The 23983-nt window shown below is 38.1% G+C and overlaps 2 protein-coding genes across 3 annotated transcripts in view; one reads left to right on the top strand and one right to left on the bottom strand.

Annotated features, from left to right (window-relative positions):
* aplp1 (amyloid beta (A4) precursor-like protein 1) overlaps positions 1-23983 on the top strand; it is a 41172-nt gene that overhangs the window by 5078 nt on the left and 12111 nt on the right. For both annotated transcript variants that reach the window (XM_055047975.1, XM_055047974.1), the window contains exons 2-3: positions 22506-22685; positions 23521-23650. In XM_055047975.1, the coding sequence (XP_054903950.1) occupies positions 22506-22685; positions 23521-23650 (310 nt within the window). The remainder of the gene's footprint in view (positions 1-22505; positions 22686-23520; positions 23651-23983) is intronic.
* The window catches only part of LOC129371390 (G protein-activated inward rectifier potassium channel 4-like), a 45841-nt gene continuing 37234 nt past the window's right edge, over positions 15377-23983 (bottom strand). Inside the window, exons 4-5 of the mRNA XM_055047977.1 lie at positions 18352-18475; positions 15377-15699 (exon numbers count right to left, since the gene is read on the bottom strand). Of these exons, the coding sequence (XP_054903952.1) occupies positions 15570-15699; positions 18352-18475 (254 nt within the window). The 3' untranslated portion in view covers positions 15377-15569. The remainder of the gene's footprint in view (positions 15700-18351; positions 18476-23983) is intronic.

Genomic DNA, 23983 nt, shown 5'->3' with positions numbered 1-23983 from the left:
TTTCCACGTTTTGTGAAAGGATTATTGTATCTGTGAAAAATTCACCGAGTAGGTTTCTACCTTCATTTGTACACAAAGATGTTAAAAGTGAACAGTCCCTGTGACTATAAATTAGATTATAGCTGTTTTGTATCTCTTAGTTCATCCTGGGGAATAGACTGAGTGAAGTCTGATTCTGATTCGATCTGTGTTTAGTCAGTCATAATCTTTCACCTAATCTTTGGTTAAAGCTGTTCAACTTCTGTCCCATTAGCATAAAACCAACACTGGTAAACAAATAACAAAGTAGTTTCTGTGTTTAATGAGCAAGAGGAACAAGGGAATTGACAGGAAAGGGAAGGAAAATGCATTAAGGCACATTTTAGCACTGTTAAAGATTAGATAAAAATAGGAAGACTATGCCGCCCATCCGGACTCTGCCAGCACCCCATAACCACTGGATGATGGGTTTAAGGCCCTTATGTTGGAATACATCCATGCAGAATCCTGCACCTCCCATCTCTCTTTCAGGATAGTGACAAAGAGGATTTGTTTTTCTTTTTAAAAAAATGGATGGGAAAGGAGATAAGGACAACCAGAACTCTCTACCTGCTCACAGTCACACACACTTGCACACGCATGCAGCCTAACACTCAATTAATTTTAGTGATAATCAGTTTCCACTAATGGATTAACGCGGGCTTGGTATTCTCTGTTCTACATGTGTGCCAGTAGGCATAAAATGTACCTTCTTACTGCTGTGAATGTTTTTTCCTTGTTCTCCTTATCTGGCTTCCTCTTTGATTTTTTTCTGGTGCAGCACACACACACACGCACACGCACACAGGATCTGGATTAGATCTTGCAGAGTCATTATGAAATGAGTGCTGCAGGAAAGAAGAGATGTAGTTGCTGCTTAGCAAACGAGGTTCTTAACAGACAAGATGTGCATGTAAGATGTGCATATTAGTCATTAGACTAATGACTAATATGAGTTGAGGCATGTCTCGGTGCTGATGTGGGAAATTATGTAACAAAGTATTTCAAACCCGTGTATTTAAACCATGGCATTGGTTTATTTTGAGTTGTTTAGAAGTATTTCAATGATTAGTGAAGAAATACGGTCAAAAACATCTGATCTGGGTGCCATGAGTAATTTAATTCAATTTTACATGCACATCTTGTGCTATACTTTTGTCCATATATCATCACCAAGCTTATAGCTATTCAGTGTGTCCATAGAACTAGAGTGGACCATGAATGGCTTATAGAAAAATCACTTTGAATTGTTATTTGTTATATTGGGCAATAAACGCCACCTGGCAGGTGCATATTGTTGGATGAAATAATACACAGGATTTCCATGAGAAGTTGGGCACCCACTGACAAAATCTGCAGAGGTACAAAAGGAAAAAGGGGTGAAACGAGTAGCACCCATTTATCATGTAGAGTGAACAGAGAGGTTTGATATTATGCAGGTGTACGCTGCTGTGGAGCTCCCAGTTTCTGGGGAACTTATATAAACTACGCATTTTCTTTCAACTGTGATCCCAAATTGCTTCTGCACAAAAGTGATAGAGGCTTCCTCTCTCCGTTTGTAAGCAAAGTTGTCGGCTAGTCAAACGAAGGGTCTTTATGAGTTGACTGTGTCAACAGAAAAGATCAACACCAGAACTACTTCCTTTGTTTTGTTTCTTTTTTTAAAGTAAGACTCTCAAACCTAAAGCGCGCACCTTCACTTCAGGGTTTATTGTAATTTCTTACACTTGCTTCACCAGATAAAATCTCATGCTGACAGCAGCTTCAGATAAATTTTAACTTTTTTTCGCAACCGCTTTACCTCCCACTACTTATTCACTGAATGCTAGATAAAACATGGAGATTTAATGCAAAACCTCATGCATGGAAGACTTTAGCAATATTTTAAGCCTCGGTTAGACTGTGGGGTTTAATCTGCATGCAGGGGAAGCTGCATGCTTGCAATTCCCCCTCCTGCCCTCCACCCTCCCGAAGGAGTGGAGAGAGATTAGGAGTCCAGTACGGTCATTCTAATGACCTCCAGCTTTTAGTCCTCTCTGGTGTCTTGTGGGGCTGAGATATCACGGCAGCTCAAGGTTCTCTCACTGGGCATGGCTGCCTCAGTAAGCCTAATGGGCTGTACTACTGTAAAGGCCAGGAGGAAACCAGCTGGGTAGTGCTGTTGCAGCCAGTAGGGGGGTTTGAGAGACCCCCTCCTTCATGAGACAACTGCAGCAGGATGATAACACTTGCCCTCTATGGTGAGGATGAGTTCAGGACAGTGGAAGAGATTGAGGGTTGGTATAGATACATGGGAGAAGAGGGGAGGCGAAGGGGAGTGTTGCTCTTGCCCAGCAGATGATTTGAAAAACAGGAGGGGAGAGTACAATCAGTGTGGAACATGGAGAGCATTAGATATTCTCACAGAGGAACTCGGCCTGCTTCCTGCTCTGTTCAAGCGGCTGGCAAGTGCTTGGGAAATACCCTGTGACACAGTGGAGCAGAGTCATTTGAAAACATGAGTGCAAAATCTTCCCTTTTTTTTCGTTTTTCTTTCTGATGCCACTTTCAGGGTTAATAGGGTTGTAGGGTTCACTGAGACACCGCCACCACTGATGTTCTGGACATTCTCAACATGAGAAAAAAAGAAATGGAAACGGTCATTCCAGTTCTGTGGCACAGATCCATTATAAGGACAGAAATGTGTTTTCAAATATTAAGTTGAACAATGGCTGTGTCTACGTAGAACCATTAATTTAATTAATAATCATAATAATAGTAAAAATAAATAAATAAATAAAACAACTTATGTAACGTTCTAATACAGATTAGACAACTGAGTACATCCTAGGCACCATTAAATTAAGAGTACTAGTGGGTTTGATCTTGATATAGAGGCATTATACAGAGATTAAAAACCCACACGGATTAAACAGTGAAACTTTGATATGATAAATTCTTTCTGCTGAAGCCGAACTCACTGTTTAAAAGTAGCAGCATGAAGAAAAGGACAACAGACTTTTGACCTGTCAGTACTTCTATAGTCCATTTACATTCAGAGTTGTGTCAATTCTCTTACATAGTTTTAGTTTTGAATGAGAGCTCTCCATTGCTTTCAGACAACAGAGGTGAAACTGTCCCCACAACGTCCTATTGAATATTTCTATTGAACGATGCCTTTAAATTATCCACCAAAAATCTTTTATAGTCAACCTCATCAATTATGATATCAATCATCACAGCTCTGCTGACAGTCAAACATGGTGGCAGTAGTGTGAAGGTGTTGACCTGGAAACTTACCATAATTGGTGGAGTCATAAATTCTGCTCCCTACCAGAAAATCCAAAAGGAGAACGACAGGCCATCAGTTTCTGACCTTTAGCTCAAGTGTACTTGGATTTTGAAGCATACAAATTATCCAGATCAGTAAGTTCCCCTATAAAAAAATTTTTTGAAGCAACTGTTGAGGCGGTTACCGAACATTGTTTTAATGTTCGGTTTTGACTTTCTCATCTGATGGAAAAGATTTGCTTACACCTTGTGTTGACCTCAACACAACCTAGTCAAAGTCTAGAATGTTTAAGACTGATTAAGATCCTGTGTTGCATATTGATCTATAAATAGGCTTTTTATGCTCAATATGTATAGAAGACCATTTTGTAGTACCGTATACAACTTTAATGTAACCTGAATCGTTTTCAAAACTGTGGCGATAACGTTGAGAGGTTATGTTGCAAGTTTTCTGGCGCCCTCCAGGCTTTGCTTTAGACTTTGATGCACAAGCTGCTGGGTTTTCCCCGAAGGAATGGTGTCGAGTTTACTATTCCTTTTGAGCTGTCAAAATCTCCCAGTACCCTTCCCATTATGTAAATGTGTCACTAGATTTATGTGCTACTTAGCTGCCTGGCATGACAGAGTAACAAATACTAGTTGGTGCAGAGCTGTACCCTTAAATCAAGCCTAAATATCCCTTTGTAAGAAATGTACTGTTGATTATTTATTGCTTCAATGACATCACAGTGGGGCATGTAGCTGTGAACATTAATGTAGAATTAAGGTATTCAAATTAAAGTAAATGTGTTTAGTATTGAAGGAAGGTCTGCATTTAGCATTTCAAAGGCAATATGTAGCCGTAATTCTATCTATTAATAAATAGTGATTGGTTATATGTTTTTACAGGGAGTAATCATTTTACTTTGAATACGAGTGAAGTGTCCAAATAAAAAATAATGAAAAAGTACTCTACATTGCAATTATTAGTGCTGTAAATTATTCATTGTTTTAATGTTCGGTTTTGACTTTTTTATCTGATGGAAAAGATTTGCTTACACTCTTGGTAATAGTATAAGCAATTGTCATGTTTCTTGGTCTCCACAGAGGAGATAATAACGCTCTGATATTCAGATGCTCATATTTAAAGCATTTAAAGAAGAGCAGCTTTAAGACCGGTTCCAACCTGAGAGCAATCGCTGTTGTGCATGACCGTAATATGTAAAGTGACAATGCGTCAGAAACAACAGAAAAACTAAACTAATGTCTCTCTCTCACTGGTTGCTGGAGAAAGGCTTACCTGCTCCTTTGGATCAAAGCAGTAAAAGAAAAATTCCCCCAGGTGAACAAAGAAATCACAGCGTTGAAACAAAACAGGTTAGTTTTAAGCTACAATTATCATAAAAAGCTATAAATTTTCAGTTTGTCTAAAAATACCTACAACCAATCAAAATGGTTGGAAATAAAAAAGATACCTTGACTCGTCTAGTGACTTAAATGAGTGTGCTACAGGCCTTCAGAGGAATTGAACTTAAGTTTATGCAGTGAGATGCAAGAAAAAGGGAGGACTTCTCCAGTCATTTTGCATGTAATGTTTTTAATTGACTGCAGTACTGCTTGCCATTATTTTTAGGCAAGCAATTTGTCTTCAGTCAAAGTCAGAGCTTAATTGTAATTGTTTATGCTCTAATTGTCCTACAAGTTATGGAGGTTTTTCTGTTTTGCTTTTTGTTTGTTTGTTTTTTGCAAACAAACAGAGACTATCCACTGCAGTGGAGCTGATTTAAAGATGTGTCAACAATACATTAAAAATGCCTGTTTCAACATGGATTGAGTGCAGAAATAAAATGGCTACACAATACACAAATAGACTGTGGATTTCAGACGGAGGACATTCTGCTTTAAAAAGATGGCACTCTGCAGAAGTTGCATCAATTATTGAAAGCGCTGCAAAAGCCTTGGCTCTTGCTTGATGATTTGGTGTCAGCACTTGTCACACACCCCTCTCAACACTCAGACATTTGCCCTCTCTTCATCCTACCTTTTTTTTCATTTACCCTGCCCCCTTCCCTAGGTTCCGCTTCTCAACATTTTTCTAAATTAGACACAAAGGAAAATCCACACGCCCGTCTCCTCTTTGGTTGAACCTCCCCCTCCGTGTTTCTCCTCTCCATGTCTGACCCAGCCTCCACTGTTCGACACTGCTACATCCCAAAAGCTCTCATTATCCCCTCCCCTACACAGGCGCTTCTTCTCAGTCCGCCTCAGCGGCTTTCAGTGGCCAGTGACATCTTTTTTTCCCCGCCTCTGTGTATGAAATTGTTCTTGAATAATTCATGACAACTTTTTCCTTGTTTGTTTTTTTGTTGTTGTTTTTTGCCCTTCTCTCCATTTTCAACCTGACTTTCACAGCATCTCCTTTAAACTAAAAGTTCATGTATGAGTGTATTTTAGAGCCGATGAAAAGGACATTTCTCTACTTCTGTTTTAAATTGTATGCTTTATAATTTATTAAGGTTCCGAAGACCAGAAATGTACTTGCCTTTTGCAAGGCAGTCAGAGTCCCAGAGTGATGAGGTTACATACAGATGCCCATCCAAGATGAGTATAGTGATGACCAAATCTCCTGCTTAAATGTGAGCTGATACGCTAAATATTGCTTCATCCAGCAAGCAGCAATAAGCTTGAAAAAATATGTTTCCTGAGAGCAGTACCTTGCTGACCTGAAATCCACCGGACATTTAAAAGAGCCAAAATGCTGTGACACAGTTGTTAATTCATTTGGCTCAGACAGAAAAAATTAAATTTATTCTGCTGCTACTATCATGGATAAAGCCATCCACAGCTTTGCCCCATTTTAAACTGACCCCTTAGAATAAAATATGTTTTATCTTTTTTTTTCAAAATAATTTTTCTGTGTCTTTGAGTTGGAGGGATGGTCAAAGAGTTTGTTTTTAGAAGCTTCCTTCAATAAACCTCAGACATCCCATCTCTTCCCTTGAGACAAAATGTACCCAAGCATCTGACTCTGCCTACTTATCTACACAGACGTGGCTACTTTTAAGACTTTGGCCTGTTATCCTGTGGAGGAAAAAAAAAACAGAGAAGTATTTTTTTTTTCTTTTTGTTGCTGAACTTATGAAGGATTCCCTCTCTGGTCCCCCAGAGCTTCCTCCTTACATGACATCAAGTATCATGTAAGCTCAGTGTCAAGCTTACATGACACTAAGAAATGTATACAAGCTTGTGCTTTGGCTTGAAAAAATAAAGCAGTTAGGATAAATAGACATTCCCGGCTCTGCTAATTGGCTCTAAGATTAAACCATTTTCCTTTCATCTGACCGTTCCATGGGAATGTTTCAGCCAGAGGAAATGAGTTAACACTAATGTTTAATCTATTGCAAACTCTAAATCAAGCATGTCTTAACGCTGTAGTTGAAAAGTGATCTCGGTCAAAAGCCTGAGAATCATAGGAGGACATAAACAAGTCTGTTATGCCACTCTAACAGTTGTTTTCGTATTAACCTTTAGTCAAGAAATGTCCTTCGTTTTCTCTCCAGTTGGATGTTTAATTAACGTGTTGCTTTTGTCTAATGAAGGATAAATTGATCAGTCAGGGTATAAATTGGTCTAATTAGTTCTGATTGAAGTAAATCTGCATTTCACAAGGTTGTCATGTGATTATTTATTGAGACTGATGAGCAGAAAATCTGACATGCGCCAGTGAGATGCAGACTGGATAGTATAATCAATGTTTAACTTTTAAAAGTCAACATTTGTTTTTCATCACCTTGGGTTTTAGCAGCTTGATGTCATGTCTGTGGCATGAATGAGTGAGAATGTAAGACGCTTTCACCTCTCACACAGAGAAGCAAAGTTTGAAGCCTACCAAAAATTGTTATTCTGAAAAATAATTTTTATTTGAAAAAATTGTACTAATATTCCTTCCTTCTAATAAATAAATTCAGAGATTATTTATTTATTTATGTCTGCCTACTCGGGATGTATATATATAAATATATATATATATATATATATATATATATATATATATATATATATATATTATATATACTGTATGTATATCCAGCTCAAGAGACAGTATTTGTAGAAAGATTCAGGATGCCCCTCTTTCTGTTTCTTTTCACCAAATTCTTTCATCAGTCAGGAATAATTTAATCTGGACTGTTCCATACATTCTGGGGTGTTTTCTTTTTGTTTGTTTGTTTTTGTTTTTGCTTGACTAAATTTAAATTCTCTCTTCTTTGGTTTTCATAATTGAAATAAATGCTTACGAAGATTTGCAAGCAGGTGCATAATTATCAGCTTTAGTTTGTCCAAATAGCAATACTCGCCAATACGGTTTTTCTATTACTTTTATTTGTTATTACACAAAAAAAAAACATGTTCATGTGTGGTTGTTTTACAGCACTGTAAAAATCTACAAACTGTTAGAAGTTTTAATAAATTGTTATTGGCCAATTGCATGACAGTCGACTTGACACTTTGGCTCAGGGGACTTCCAGATTGCTCTTATAGAATAAGAATAACAAAACATTTCATTTGATGGTTTAAGAATAGATCAATAAAATATTTCAAATTGCTTAATATTTCAATTTAAGATTTAAAGGAACTGGCAAGTTTAGTTTGTAAAAGTAAATAGAATAAACTTTGTAGTTTGATTGCTGTGTAAATATAGTTTTCCGTGGTTGACTGCTTTTAAGCTCAGCATATTGAAATTTCCCCACTGTCCTTTATTCCACCAAAACCCCTTTGAACGGTTTAGTAGTGGTGATGTTCTTAACAGAAGTAGAGCAACCACATCTATGCTAAACCACATGTTGCTTTCTCAGGCCCAACTTTTCCAGTTAGCATACTTATAGTTATTCCTACCAGAAACTTCTTGTCTGATCACAAAAATTGTTCCATTACAAGTAGCCTTTATGCATAAACACGCCCAACACAGGAACGACTTCCACTCCACACTGATACACAGTCGAGCTTGAAATCACACACTTTGGACGAGCTTATATTTATATCACCAGACTAAGTTACTGATTCTTTGACACATGCATTAGGCTAATGTTTTAACATTGCACCAGATCTCCGTTTCAGTTTAGGATATATGTCAACCTAGCTTTACAATTAAAGTTAAAAAAAATAACAACAACATGGTGACTTTTTAGCACAGAGTATTGACTCTATGCAGTGTGAAAAACTGCTTAGCTTCAGGAGAATCCTCTGGAAATGCACTCAAGTACGATTTAGAAAAGTTAGCATATGAGAGATATTAAAGTTTTGAATATTTTTAGTTTTTTTCATACATTTTGTCTTTTTTGTGGACATTCCTTTTTTAAAAATTAACTTAATGGTTTTGTTGAATTGAAAGTTTTGTTATACATAATGATTTTACAACTATACTCTTGTCAGCTTTACAAATCAACTATTTGTTTACCAGAAGCTTGTTGACATCGGTCATCAACCTTTGGTTCACTATAATCTTTAACTTATATATTGACGGGCTTAAAGTTAAAGCATGACAATATGCAAGGAAGCTACCCTGAGCTAAACTGAGCTGTCCTGGCGATATGCACGTGCTTCAAATCAGTCCATAACAAGTGATGACAAGAAAAGCTCAGGGAGAAGCAACCTGCTGCTGAGTGAACGTTGAACCCGTCTTATGTACGCTGCGAGAGAGAGAGAGAGAGAGAGAGAGAGAGAGAGAGAGAAAGAGGGAGAGAGAGAGAGACAGAGAGAGAGGGAGAGAGAGAGAGACAGAGAGAGAGAGAGAAAGAGAGAGAGAGAGAGAGAGAGAGACAGAGAGAGAGGGAGAGAGGCTGCTTCTTAATGAGCAGGAGAGAGCGAGTGTGACATGCTTGAAATCCTGCAGGGAACCAGTTGCTACGGTAACAGGGAAGGTATCCAGCTCCTGTGGGCGGCGTTACCATGACAACCACCCTTGGTGGCCAAGTGATGCTGCAAGGAAGGAGGATGAAAAGGAAACACAGTGTGCTTACGAGCATATGAGTAAATAGGACTAGGAGACAGATGTTAAAGTTTGTCACTCAACTTCATGCTTAAAGTTATCCCAGACTTTTTCGTGGTGCTGGGTGGCTTCTCCTGGGTCTGCCCCGCTCACCCAACAACAGCTGTTTACTCTGCTGTTCATCAACCTGCAAGCAGTGGGTCAAAGACGCTGCGTAATGTAGTCTTCGCCTGACCTTGTTCCTTCCATATGTTCATGCAGTTGCAGGTATTATGTCAGCCACGCTGGCCTATTGTCTTATTTTGGTATCTCGTTGTGAAAGTTTGTTTACCGTCGTCGGTTTTAGCGGCCAGAAGTTATGTCACTTACAGGTGAGAATGTGAGAAAACCTGGGTATGACACTTAAGCATCTCACTGTCCAAACAGAGGCAAGATTGGAAGGTTTTTCTAAATCGTACAATAATTGAAAATTGCAAGCACTGTTATGTTTTAGTATGGTTAAGCAGTATTGTTCATCGCCCAGGATGCCATTCTGTTAGAAGGTGGCAAGAGTGATATAAAAAAAATGTCTGTTTTCTTTTATACACTAATAAATGATAATAGAGTTGGTATCTAAATTGACATTATTTTCTGATGCTTGCTTAAAGGGCTGTTTCAAATTTTGTTTCAAGAAAACTGGACTGTATGTGATTATCTCTAGTTCAAAGTCCAAAATACTAAGTGGTCAACATGAAATGTGCAATTTCACAGCAAGCCTCTGTAAAAAAAAATGTAATAACAACACTTTGGAGGACTTCATGGATTTTTGACTTGTAGACAGATGACTTCAGATAGCTTTGTTTTATTAAACGCAACAAAGAGAACAAATTTATCTTTAAGAAAAATTGACATTTCAATATAAAATACATTTCTCCTGCAAGCACTATTCTACTTGAAGGTGAATAAAAGTTATATTTTATATCTATGAAATGTTTCAACTAAAATTTAAACTCAAATGTGTGGTAATTCAGATTTTTTAAAAAAATCATATTATCCACACACATCTCTGTCCCACTTCCTGCTTCTCAGACATCGTATCCTACATAACCCAGAATCTCATTTCCATCAGATGCATCTGCTACACAGTCTGTCAGGGGAGCTGTCTCAGTGTGATCAAAATTGCATTTGGGAATAAATAGGGAAAAAAACATATATGAACACTGTAACCTACGTCTTCTCCCCACCGGCCTCCAGTCATCTCCTCCTCCTTCACCTCTTTATGCTGAATATTTTTCACCCTTCCGGTGATTGAAATGCACTGACACAATTTATTACATTGATTTATTTTCCTCGCATGCTTTATTTTACAGCTTTATTGAAGTTTAGGAAAAGAATTTGACCCTTACAAATATGTTGACATTTCATAAAGATTGTTAGTTTTCAAAGCGAGAATACTGATAATTATCAGTGTTCTTTGACATAGATAAGATACAACATACTGTAAGCTTGCAGTGAAGTGGAAAATGGAAACTGCAGTGCTTTGGCAGAAAAGAATATTCTAGACCTTGAGAGTAGTTGTGGAAACTACAGTATGTGAAAAAAAACATATTGTAGACAGGAGGCATCAAATCCCCTTAGTGTTGCAGAATCTTATTTTATTAAAACATTAACTACTGAAAGACACTCTAATAAACTGGATGATCTATCCAAGGTAATGGTTTTCTTAACTTATTACCATTTTGAGAGCTTAATATAATGCAGCTTCATTTTTTTGCAGAGAAGTTTAGCTATCTTAGGTGTATAATATATGATATGTTTTTATTGGGCATCTTTATGAGGTACTCTTTTCCTCACCTTGCTGTTGATTGAGCAGAAGCAGCAGGGGTCAGCTCCCATATCCACAAGCTGCTGGCATCAGATCAGAAAACACGAGCTATAATTAGACCGCAGTGCTCTCATTTTGCTGTATTCTGTCTAAAGGAAATAAATGGAGTTTCATAAAATTCCTCTGGAAACTGTCAACAGGAGAGGGAAAATGCAAAACATAAGGTGTGTTTGTATATTTGTAAAGCAGATGAATATGTTAAAATTAAACTATTTTGAATGTCTAGGCAGTAGAGGCATCTTTGTGGATTTATTGTAATGCACTTCAGCCTGGAAGGTTTACCAGATTGTGAAGAAGTTCACTCATTGAAATTTGCACCTTTGTATATTTTTACAGCACGAATACAGATTTGTTTGAGTCTCTCTTTCATCATACAGAAAAATCCCTGATTCAGTGTCAATTGTGTTGATGTAAGAATGATTCAAATAGACCTTCAGTGCTCAAATCTCCTCTTAAGCTTTTGATTCTTTCAATCCCCTGAGGGAGTCGTTCAGCTTGAAATTGCATCTGTGGAGTCCCACTGTTTGGTATTAAAACGCCAGCATTCCGGTGTTGCTTTGCGTAGCTCGGAAAGAGGCTCAGCAGTGTTGTGTAACAGCAGAAATTTATCAACAATGTAAGAACGGGACATGCTAACATTATGTTTCGGGGATTTGGTTTTATCACTGCGTATTGCATGTGCATCACACGCATTCTCGGTATGTGGTGACTTAGGAGAGATGGTGAATGTGACCAACTGTGATCTGCGCCTTTGTGTTTTCAGGGTGAGCACACATGTGAGTCGTGGCGTCATCATGTTGTGTGAGTCAGACGTAGCATTTGTTGAAATGTGGGTGGTGGTGAGAGGCACTGATGTCGAAATACTCCACGCAGCACATCACATTGGTCTTGTTTCATTCTGATTGCTGCCTAACACCCACTTTCTATAGAACTGGGAGCATCACACATCAAATCAAATTTATGTCCATGGGAGGCTCCTTTTGTGTCTTCTTGTTGTGATGAACAATTGTGATGAATGCAGAGAAGCTGCTGAAAGGCAGGATGTGACAAAAGCAGCAGGAAAAACTGCTGTTTAAATATTGATTGAATAGAATCAAAATTCAGGTGCTTGAGTCACAGAACGCACCCTAACGAGAAAAAAGTAGGACGTGTCTGAACAGGATGTTTATCCCAGTTAATGTGAGTCTCAGCTGGGAGGGGAACTCTCTGTTCCAGTTTTTATATGAAGCCTCCAGGTGTTACTGTACATCAAACAAGTCCATAAAAAGATGATAACCTTTACAAAGACGCAGTACTGTCATTTCCCAGCAGCAAGCGAATGCTTCATTTTAAAAAGGACAGTATTCCCAGAAAAAAGGCTGAAGCGACCAGAGTTTCTTCTAGTTAAGTAATATGGTTCTGTATCGTCTCTACCTGCTGCTGTGTACTTTTATTGATTGTCACCTGGGTGAAATATTTCATATTTCTCTTGCTTACAAGGAAGGCATCTTGGAAATATATTTATTATAACCTCCCTTCACATTATTGTGGATCTGCCTTTTCTTTCTGTTTCATGGGAAGACACTACGACAGAAAAGTTCCCACATCACTTTGCAGCCATTTGACAGCACAGTATACAATTTGATCACAAGCAATGCTGCCACATGAATTTATCAAATGACCAAATATTCTGCCACCTGAACGCTGCTGTAAATGAGGTGCCTATTCCTGCTGTCATTGAACATATCACTCATCACTCTCATGCAGAACAGGAGTGACATGAGCTTGAATGATGTGCCACAACTTGATTTTCTATTGCATTCCTTTCATTTTTTACACATTTAGATCTGTGAAAAACATGTTTTCAATTCACTACCATACATGGTAAGGCAGAAGACACATTACACAGCATTTTAAGACAAAGTTCTGACTTTTGATGATGATGTGCAATATTTAGCAGAAGTTCTTTTTTGGCAGAATTTAACAGTCTCATTTTATGCACTATTAGCTCCTCATTTTGATTTTTGAAAAGTAACGCTAGGAGTCAAGCTGATGCTGCAGCTAGCTCGCCTGCAGTCTGCTGCTTTACAGACCTGAAACTTTATTTTCTTAGCATGCCAAATGTACAAAGCATTAACTTTAGTAATGGCTAATTTAATCCATTAATTGGATGGTTCTCCTTCAGTCTCTTAAATGACAATTTAACCAGCTAATATCCGGTGAATGTACTCTACTCTATAAAGTAGAAATACTAAAAGTATGGTGTTTTGGGCACCTGGAACCTAATAAAATTAAGCAGTTGTTTATGTTTATGTCAAAATCAAAATAGTAGCATAAAAAAATTACAGATAATGTTAATAAAACTGATAATCAACATGCTATATTATTTCCACTGATGCAGGAGTAATAGTGTTTTTTCTGGTATAAATAAAAGCAGTTAGATTATATTATTTCTCTTTGAAATTCTTGTGGAAAAAACATTTACTTGCAAAATATTGACCCATGTCTACTTACCTCTCAATTTAGATTTACAATATTTCCACGAAGCCACGATCATTAAACTTTTGGCACTGCAAATTATCCATACAAACACACTATTGTACATGCCAGCTGTTGTGGCCTGAATTTTAGGCTATATCTGAAATTAAATCAAACATCAGGAGCTGAGTTTGGGCTCCACCACAGCCCTGGCTGAACCGTGGTGATTTTCTGGGGCCATCTGCTCCCAGTGTGCCCAGCTGGAGGCTGGAGCAAAGTAATCTGAACCGATGAAGCCCGACTTAGCCTGTGCTGTTTGTGAATCTCAGAAATCAGAGCCTCAAATGTAATGGTTGACTGTCACGTGCTCAACAAGCGTTCCGTTTTTATATCCAGCAAGTATATTCACATCAATGCATGTTTTATTATAGGAAGGAACAGAACACGACATGGAACACGGAGCAGTGTTTTCATTGTAGCCCATCAGCGTCATCTGAGCAGAAAATTAATGGATTCAATTAGCCATTAGTCAGAAACGTATAGTAATGAGTGAATCCTCAGCGCTAACGTGCTTGATTATGCTTTGTCCATTCTGTACCAGGAGCCTCTGGCAGGATAATGTTGCCTCTCTCGAATATGCCACACCAGGAAGGAGCCTGATGGAGCCTATTAATAATTAAACAGCATGATTACAGTGATGTATGCCCCTAATTCTAATTCCATTTAGCAGCAATCTTGGAAAGAAGGCCATGTGGAAGAGTGTTGTGCATTGTGTTAAAGCTATTAGAGAGAAGGGCAGCGAGGTAGAGCGGGATATAAAAGGAAGCAATGGAAGAGGGTTCAGCCTTGGGAGGAGGCAGAGGGACAGGATGAAAAAGAACGAGAGGAAGAGAGAAGGAGGGACTCACGAGCAGGAAGACACCCACCATTCAGCCATCTGTGCTACAAAAACACGCATGGGGTTCAAGAAAGGCTGTTGGATGTGTGTGTGGAGCTTATAATATATATCAAAGGCTTGTTGATTTGTGAAGGTTTTTTTAAGTGATGCCATTAAATCTGTAAGGCTCTATTAAAAATGAGGAGCTAATCAGTTTACTAGAGTATTGTTTGTTGCATGCATCCCCTCTGTTACCAAATGTTGGAAATGTGTGTGACGGGTTTGTTTGTTTTTTTCAAACTCCTGCTGCAAGTCTGCCTAGAACAGATCGGTCCTCTTATATGTACTTACCTTTTTGTTTTGTATTGCTTTGAGCTAATGTTAGGAAAAAACTAGTACAACCAATTCTACATTTAGTTATTTATTAATGCATTTATTCACATGTTGAAGGCTCTTCTTTTTGCATTTATTTGTGTCAAAGAAAGTATTTTAATTTCAAGCAAAGACAAAAGCAAAAATAAAAAATAATCCTGTTTTAGGGCAAAATAGAAAACAACAAACCATTTTCTAGTTGAAAAAGTTGAAACACTTTACCCTCTAGTTTCACCCAATTGGACACTGAAGATCCAAAACTGTTTTTCTAATTTCAATAATATGTCAATATAGTGTTTTGAGGTTTATGTTACTTTCTTCCCCTTGAACATTAACAGCAACTTTTTTTTTATTTTTACGTTTATATACTTGTAAATATTGAAAAACAAATCACTTGTTAAGGATTTGTTTTTTTAGTTTTTGCAGGCCAAAATAACTAATTACATAAATAAAAAAGAGTGTTAAGGACTTTGTAGCCAAACATAGGTGAGACTGTGCTTGCTGCTCTATGTTATTCAGTGCTATGCTAAGAGTGCAAGTGGTAGTCAGATAAACAAAAAACACATAAGAATGCAAAAAAAAAAAAATGAAGATAATAAACACACATATTTAACCAAAATGCACAAATGTGCAGAATATTCATGAGATGGAACCTCCTGTGCGTCTGTACAAAAGACACAAGTGTTGCTGCCAGCACATCCGCACTTAAACACATTACATCTGCTTGGACCATGTGCTTCAGTTCTTCAACATACAGCCCGGCAGCAGCTTGTAAAATGTGACAAATGATGGGTGGGCTCCTCTCCTCTGAATCCTTTGCTCTTGGCTTGCTGGCCAGGGCCGATATATTGCATCATTACAGAGGATGAAGTCATACTGCAACATAAGGGAGGAACAGGTGCTGAAAATTTAATTAGCACAGGAAGATAAATGCTGGTGGAACATGCAAATGTACCTCCCTGACCCAAACTCATTTCTGACTGACGCAAACATTTATGTTCGGCTTGCGGCAGATCATATCACTTTGCAGATCATATCACTTTGCAGATCATACCACTTTGCTTTTTTAATGCTCAGCGTGGCAGCGTCATTTCCTCGACAAGATGAATATGTGTAAAAATGTCAACAGCCGTCATTGGGTATAAACCATCTGTTCCATGATGACTGGTGCAGATTGTTTTTGTCATCATGGAGTAGAGGATTAGTCAGTAGTGAACCTTGAGGAGCCTAGCAGAGAAACAGGATAACTAAGGGAGGCAAAGAAAAGGTTGAGAAAGTTGAAATCCAATCGATGTGTCTCCCCATATATTACTAGGTTGTTATTAATGATGCAGTCTTCCCTGCAGTGGGAGCTGTCAGGGTACTGAGCTGTCAGCCTATTCAGCCTCATCAGCACTACAGCATGATCTGTGGAGCATGGGCTTGTTGGGTAGCACCACTGTAGAAGCCCCTAACCACCCCCAGCCTCTGCTATGCATGGTAACTGTACACTCCAGAGATACCTCTGTACTTCGAGGTCCTGTCAATTGCAAAAAACACAATTTACATGCACATGATCTAACCAAAAAGAATCACATTAATATTTTCTTACCCTTTCATACTGTAGTTTTAAACGTATCTTGATCCAAATAATTAAATGCCAGGGATAATTAATTAGACATGTCAAATTCTGCGTCAAGTATTTCAAGTTCAGAAAATTTTATTTTTTGGGTACCGTCTTTGCCCATGCTCCATCCCACCATCCCTGTTGATAGTGATTGGCTTGATGGTTTCATTTAATCCCTCCTCAGACATACAGACATATAAAACAACAAATGCATCATCTCCCTGGTGAAGATAAAAGTGTGATTCTCATCAAATCTTTCTGGGCACGAATCCAACTCTATCTCTGCCAGGTAGCTTCTGTCCCTTGATGCTGTGGTGTTTGAAAGTGTGCAAGCGTCTCAGTCAAACTCCAGTGTTTGTGCCCAACTCACTTTTTTGGAGTGTGGAGATTGGCTGTACAGGTATGTTCACACATGCTCAAGGAGCACACTTCTAAATTTTTCTTCTGTTAAATTTGGTATTTCCAATTAAAACCCTCCCTGGGAGAAAGGTTAGTTTTTTACAAGTTATTAAGACCTTTAGTCAGAGATGTTCAGAGAAATAATTAACCAGAATTATTGGTTTGTCAAAAGATAAAAAATGTAATATTTTCTGATTACTGAACCAACACTCTACGGCACTCTGAATGAAGAAGGCATAAACTATTTTCATTATTATTTATGTTTTTAGATTGAGCTCACCTGAAGCACAGAGGTGTAAGAAGCAACTTAAAAAAGAAAAGTGTTATTTCTCTTACACATCAAAAGTACTTGGTTCATTCAGGATGTGAGTTCAGGCAAGTTGATTTGCTTTGCATATTTAATCCTTCAGCCTCTGACCTTTATTAGTTTATTTGTCCTAAATGCACTAATTACATAAAGCACTAATTGCTAATATCAGATGTTATAGAGAGTTTAAAATGTGAACTCTCTTGTTATTTTTGCCCTTTCTTTAAAAATATGAGCAATAATGCTGTTTTATGATGTCAACACTGTCAAACAGCAGCTTGAGGCTGCGTCTGCTCCTCACATTAATATTTAATGACCACACATGAAGCTGACAACAGTTGAAATAAAAAAAATACTTTTCTTATTTTTTCTTTTTTTTATTATAGTAACTTTTATATCACTAATGTGTGAGGAAAACAATATTTTAAAAATAGACACCAATTCAAGCAATACATAGGGAAGTGAAGAAGTACCCAAGGTAAAAAAGCACAATTGTTTTTTTTTTTTTTTACAGTCCATAGAGATATTTTTAAAAATCATTTAAATTGAATGAATTGATTAGTGCAGTCTCAGTGTGACTGTGTGTATCTACATCATTTAAAACATTATATAATTTTAGTTTTTAAAAATTTTAAATGTAAAACCTAGAAATGAAATTAAAATCGGCATGTCAGAGCTTCAGAAAAACAGGACGGACATTTTCCACAAAATTCAGACCTGTGCATCCTGACCCATGTTTTTTTTTTTTTTTTTGTTTGCTTCTAGTTTGTGTTCTGCATTTACAGTTGGACTTTTTTTCTTATTTGAAATGTATTTGTTTTTTAATTATATGACGTTAATAACACTGATTTAGACAGACATAAGCTGTTCCCAGACACCAAATCGCCATCACTGAGCTAAAGCATTTTTCATTAGATACTGTGTTATCAGAGGTGATCACAACATGGGGAGCTGTAATCTCGTTCCCAATCTGGCTTGGGACCTCCAATCTAGCCTCACAGGACTGGACTGGAGGTCAGGATCTCGTGCTCCTGATGGACCGCTATTGATTCAGGAGAAAGGTGGCGATACAGTTGCAGTCGCTCAGCATTGATTTTCTGCAAGTGCAGTAGTGGAGAGCTGGCAGAATGAGAGAGCTGGAGCTGCCATGTTGTCTTCTCAGATATCAGGAAGTTCATTTATTTATTTTTTATTTATTTGTCTTTGTGGCACTGACCTTTTCTGATGCAGAGATATGTCTGGTGGAATGGGCTCAGCAGGTCGACCTTTTGAGCAGCTGCAGTCGCGTTTTCCCATGTCTGTCTGTCCCATACATGGACCTGGAGTTAGCTCCTCGATGTCTTCAAATGAAAAAAAGGAAAAACAGCACAATTAAATAATTGAAAACTGTCATTTTAATAATGCATTTTGAGGTGTGTGGTGATAAAAGGTCTACATTATGGTTGTGCTTTCTGAATGCAAAATTAAATTCAACGGAGAAGATAACAAAATTTATATGGCTAAGAGGTGGCATGATAACATGGGGAGCACGATAGTATATATTACCTGCAGTAACATCTAAAAGTGTTACTTTATATATATTTATATATTTCCTCAAAGCAATGAGTCATCCACAAATGAACAAGAATGTTGATTACATTGTGTTACACAAGAAAAATGAAGCAAAATCTTCCTCTGGTCATGAAATACTGAAAATTGTGTAATGCGTGATAGACGCAGACAGCACTCTGTGCTCATGTTTCAATTCAGCGTGTGGCCCGAAGATCCAATTCAACCAAGCCAATAACAAACCCAATCTGTCAAGAATTGGTGCGAATGACGAAGATGCAGAACACACTGGAGACACGGATATGACTGAGTACCCCAATAAACAGGACGAGAAACTGAACAAATATGCAGTATAATGCAACAGCGATGAGCAAATCCCAGGCTAGACATGTCGGCAGAGAAACTGATGACAAATGTAGTCCAGGTGAGCAACCATTGGTGTTAAACTTGAAGTATGAATGAGAAACCATTTTAACGACGTGATCATGTTAACAAATGAAGATAGTACAGCTTGAATTTAAAATAGAGGTTGTGCAAAAACATTACTTTGAGTAAACAAGAGTTTTTTTCTACAACAAAGGGTTGAAAAAGTAAGTGGCAACATATATTTTATGTTTTCTATTATTACTGTTATTTAAATCAATAAATTCATTTGTGTGGCTTTGTATGCATTCAGTTACTGCATGCAGATATCTTTGGAATGTAAACACCGAGTATGAGCTGATCACCATTCACATAATAAACGAAGGATTTTAAAAAATGTCTAATAATACAATTCCCATACTACCTTAAAATTATTTTCATTAGATAGGTATTCTTCTCAGGATGTACACATCACTGAATAAAACAGTTCTACTCATGCCCAGATGTTGCTGGACACTGCCTGTCAGCTGGTTGAAAGAAATAAAAAATGTAAATGTACGGAAAGATTCCCATTCGCAAAACATGGTGAGAATGGAGGCGTGTAAACATAAGCTTCAAATGCTAAATTTAGAATTTATTTAGAATTTGTATTATTTTTGTTTGTCAAAGTCCAAACAAAAGTAAGGAAATGTTCAGAAATGTGTAACAGAAATGTAAAAAATAATGTAATACATTATTTTCTCAATTGCTTCTTTTGATATTTAAATAAAAATCATATTGTAGACTTCTCTTTACATTGCACTAATGTAAAACCAGGATATTTTTGCTCAGTTATTTTGTTCCTGCTATATGTGCAACTTTTTTTTTTTTGGATGGCGACTTTAATCACCATCCATATGTCATTTACATATTTTATGTCATTTACGGTTTTCTGCTTACACATGTTTTTATGAGCTGTTTTGTTTTTTTGTTTGTTTTTTTTATTTTTTTTTGCTTTTTTCCATGGTGTGCTTTTCTTTTGGCAGCAATTATGACTCGAGAACACTGTAGGTCATAAATTACTGAAATATAAAACAAGCCAGAAGTCTGGAGCTGCAGAATGGAGGAAAATGGCATATCTTAAAAATAGCAGGAGCATAAAAGAAAAGGCAGGGGATAAAAGTCCTTTTTATTTTTCAAAGCAGAGGAAGTAAACTTTGCCTGTACAACTTGGAACCCCGGTAGGAGTTAAAATACAGAAAGAAATCAACAACAACATTGCAAACATCCGCCTTTGTAAGTGTTACAAAAGAAATATGCAACCATGAACCCCAAAATCCTTGAAGTGCTTTTTTAAAACGATGCGTCGTTTTAAAAAAGCAGATCCGTAGTTTACAAAAGGAAAAATCTGCTAAGGCATGCAGAAACACAACCTCCTTTTAGTTTAATTAGAATGCACAGACTGCTGAGGGCTTATTGTATTTATTGTACATTTACTCGCAGAGTTTTAAATATTTATTTTATCCCGTATAAATTTTAATTAGGACTTCAAACACTTTATCTCTGTTCGGCCCAAGCAGGGCTTTTCCTTTGATCATACGTCACTCTCCCCTATTTCTTCTCCCAGATTTCTTCCCCGCGGGCTGCTTGCTTCTAATTGGCTCTGCGTCGCTCGTCTTGTCTGTCGTCAGTGGGTCTATCTGGCTGTCTGTCAGCACAGATGAAAAGGACACGAGCCGAACACAGGCTCTGGGCGAAACGGGATGCCTTTTTTTTGTGGGGGTAAATTTCAGGGTTGGACAGTTAACAATGTAACCTATTCTCCAACATGAATGCTGCTGTAACCACTGAAACTCACCCCGATGTTCCCAAATGTTTTTGGTTGACATGTATTCTTTGTATCAAAAGAAACATGGACCATGTTTTATTGTCATGATGCCTGAGGGCTCGATGGAAACTCCTTTGTCTGTTAGCGAAGAGTAAGTCCTTGTGTGTTGTGTTTATAGAGCCGCCGGGCCCCTCCCTTCCTTTATTCCTCCCCTGGCTCCCTCTGTCTCTGCGCTGTGTGTTAATGTAGTGAAGTGGTGCATCGGTCAATGAGCTTGTATTAACACCTGACTCCCAGACCTAGCCGGTGTTTGTTCCTCTGTGTGGGCTCCCCTGAGCCCTTCCCCAGGCAAAGGCAACATCTCCTAGGATCGATACCAGCTTTCTACAAGGCCAGAGAAGGAAATGAAGCCAAAGGGGTGGATGGGAGCAGCCTTTGGTGTGCACCTGCACGATTTACTGATTGGAAACTGATATGAGTTTTGAGTTTCTGACCTGCTAATTGCTGATCATGACCAATCAAGCTAAAAAAAAATCAGAATAATTAAACTCCTCTCTATAATTCTGTTTTTCTTCCTGGTTTACTGTTAATTTGTTTTTACCATTGATTAGCACTGTTATGCATTCTTCATTTGGATTTTCTTTAGAATATAGATATTTACCTTAACTGTTAGATTTCCTAAAATCCACTGACATTTCCAAATCCACCATGTTCCATGACTGACAGAGGCTGAAGACTCAAAAGGATGAACTTTGCGGTGCTTCACTAAGCCTTTCTGTCATCTGCTCTGTCCCACAGTTTGAATGTACAGCAAACATGCATCAAGAAATGATTTAAAATAGTCTCTTTTTGAATGGCTTCATGTATCTCTGAAAGTTTTTCTTCATGTTAAACACATCTCTGATAGAGTTGCCAACTTTTAGCCTTTTTTTCACTTTTGAGAACTGGTAGTTCTCAGTGTGTTGCATTTGATGATCAGAAAAAGATCTGATTTTTGAGATTCTAACTGTGCTTTATGTAAACACATCCACACAGCCAATCTCCAGACTTGAAAAAAACTGGGCATAACACATACGTTTTGTCAGAGCAGTCTGCACACTCTCATAACAACACTCAGCGCCACCATCATCAAGAGATGATACCTTATAATGATGGAGAGTTGGATTAGAGCCTAAAAAGATTTTATGCAATTAACACATTTTCTTTTGCCAACAAAATTGTTTTTATGTATGTAGAGAGATTAAAGAAGCTGTTAAGCCATTGTTGATGAAACTAGATTTCATTTTCATGGTCATAAAACTAGTTAACATTTAGTGTTGTTGTCAGTGCACCCTGATGATTAGTGTGATTCTTTCACTTAGTGGAAACATTACAGATGTTTTTTTGATTGGCGGTTCCCCAGAGGATGCACTGACCAGTTTTTGTCGGTTTTCAGATGGCAGAATTGCAGCACTCTTTTTAACGCCTCCACAGTCGATTCGCCTGTACATTATCCCAACCTGCTTTTTCGATCTTCCACCTCTTCTCAGCCTTGCGCTCAGGCTTTTCTATTTGCAGGTAGTGGCAGAACTGTCTGCCCTGAACCAACTTCATGTTCCGTAATGTCCGTCACGGTGTTGGTGTTAACTCTTCTCTTTCTCTCTGCTCTCCAGGCTCTTGCCATGACCGAGGTGAATGGGCCGGGTCCCCAGCTGGCAGAGCCACAGATTGCCATGTTCTGTGGCCGACAGCTCCTGCACATGAACTTACAGACTGGGCAGTGGGAGCCGGACCCTCAGGGCCGCCAGGGCTGCTTCAAGGAGCCCAATGAAATCCTGTCTTACTGTCAGGAGGTAGGAGGATCTGAACATGAAAGATTAAATAAGCATTTTTAAGCATTTTTATTACATCACACAACTGGTTACATTTTTCCTCTTTTGGTTTGTCTAAAACCTCCCCCTTAAAATCTATATATTAACTATATATAGTAAAGAGATGGCGGTCTGCTGAAATATTACAATATTTCACCAATATGCCACCATCCTCCTCTCCTCTTCTTGTTACCTTTTTACATTACCCATGTGTTTTTAATGGCACTCATGCTCCTGAAACAATCCTCCTATAAGAATGTCAAGTCAAACCAGAAAAGGGACCCAGACGCCACCTGGGGGCCAAAACAGACACGTTCTCTACAGATGGCATCCATAGAGCTGAAAGGCCTCTAATGGGATTATCTGAGACATAATGCATCTGCAGTGCCTTTTACACAAAGCTTTCCTTTTATCCTTTTGCATTCAAGCAGATAGCATTAAAGCCTACATCTAGACTGAGCTATTTACATACCTGCTGCTATTAAACGACAATGTAAGCTTGTGTTTCAAACCATTGAGCTACATTTAAGCAAAAATACATGTAAAATTGAATGTGCTGAAATATTTATTTTAATATACTCCTAGAGATGTGTTTCTAATGTCGTTTAACACAAAGCGCTGTCATATATTTATGCAATCTGCCGCATGACTGTTTCCCCTGTCAGTTTTGTCCGTCTCCTCTGATCCTAGAAGTGATCTTTTATCCCTGACTTTAGAAATGTTTCCTTGCCCTCCGTCCCCCCGCGCCCCTCGTTCTGTCCACCTACCAATCTGTTTCTGTGTCTTTGGCGTCTCTGCATGCACCCGTAACCTCCAGATGTACCCAGCGCTTCCAATCTCACACATAGAGGAATCTAAAAGACCCGTAACCATCCAGGCCTGGTGCAAGAAAGGATTGGGCCATTGCCAGACGCACCCCTTGATCGTCCTGCCCTACCGCTGTCTGGGTAAGAAAGAATAATATATTTATTTATTTATTTTTTGCCCTAATAGCCTTATCTAACCACTGCACCACACAGTGCCCAGAGGAGCGAGAAATTTGACAAAAATTTAATTTAATTGTTTTCCTAATGGATGACTAAACATAACTAAGTATGAAGAACTGTTTGAGTTTCCAGATTTAATCCATTATTCCTGACAACAATTTTTTTTTAATTTATTTACTTTTTTGATGCTTCCTTAGTTTATTTTATTGATTTTTGTTGTTAGGTACACCCTAACCCAAGAGACCAGTTAGGGTTGTTTATCTATTTATTTAGATCAGGGTTTTTCCATGGAAA

The sequence above is a fragment of the Poeciliopsis prolifica genome, unplaced genomic scaffold (genome assembly GCF_027474105.1).
Source record: "Poeciliopsis prolifica strain line A6 unplaced genomic scaffold, Auburn_PproV2 SCAFFOLD026, whole genome shotgun sequence".
NCBI classification, from domain to species: domain Eukaryota; kingdom Metazoa; phylum Chordata; class Actinopteri; order Cyprinodontiformes; family Poeciliidae; genus Poeciliopsis; species Poeciliopsis prolifica.
This window is presented reverse-complemented; position numbering and strand designations above follow the sequence as displayed.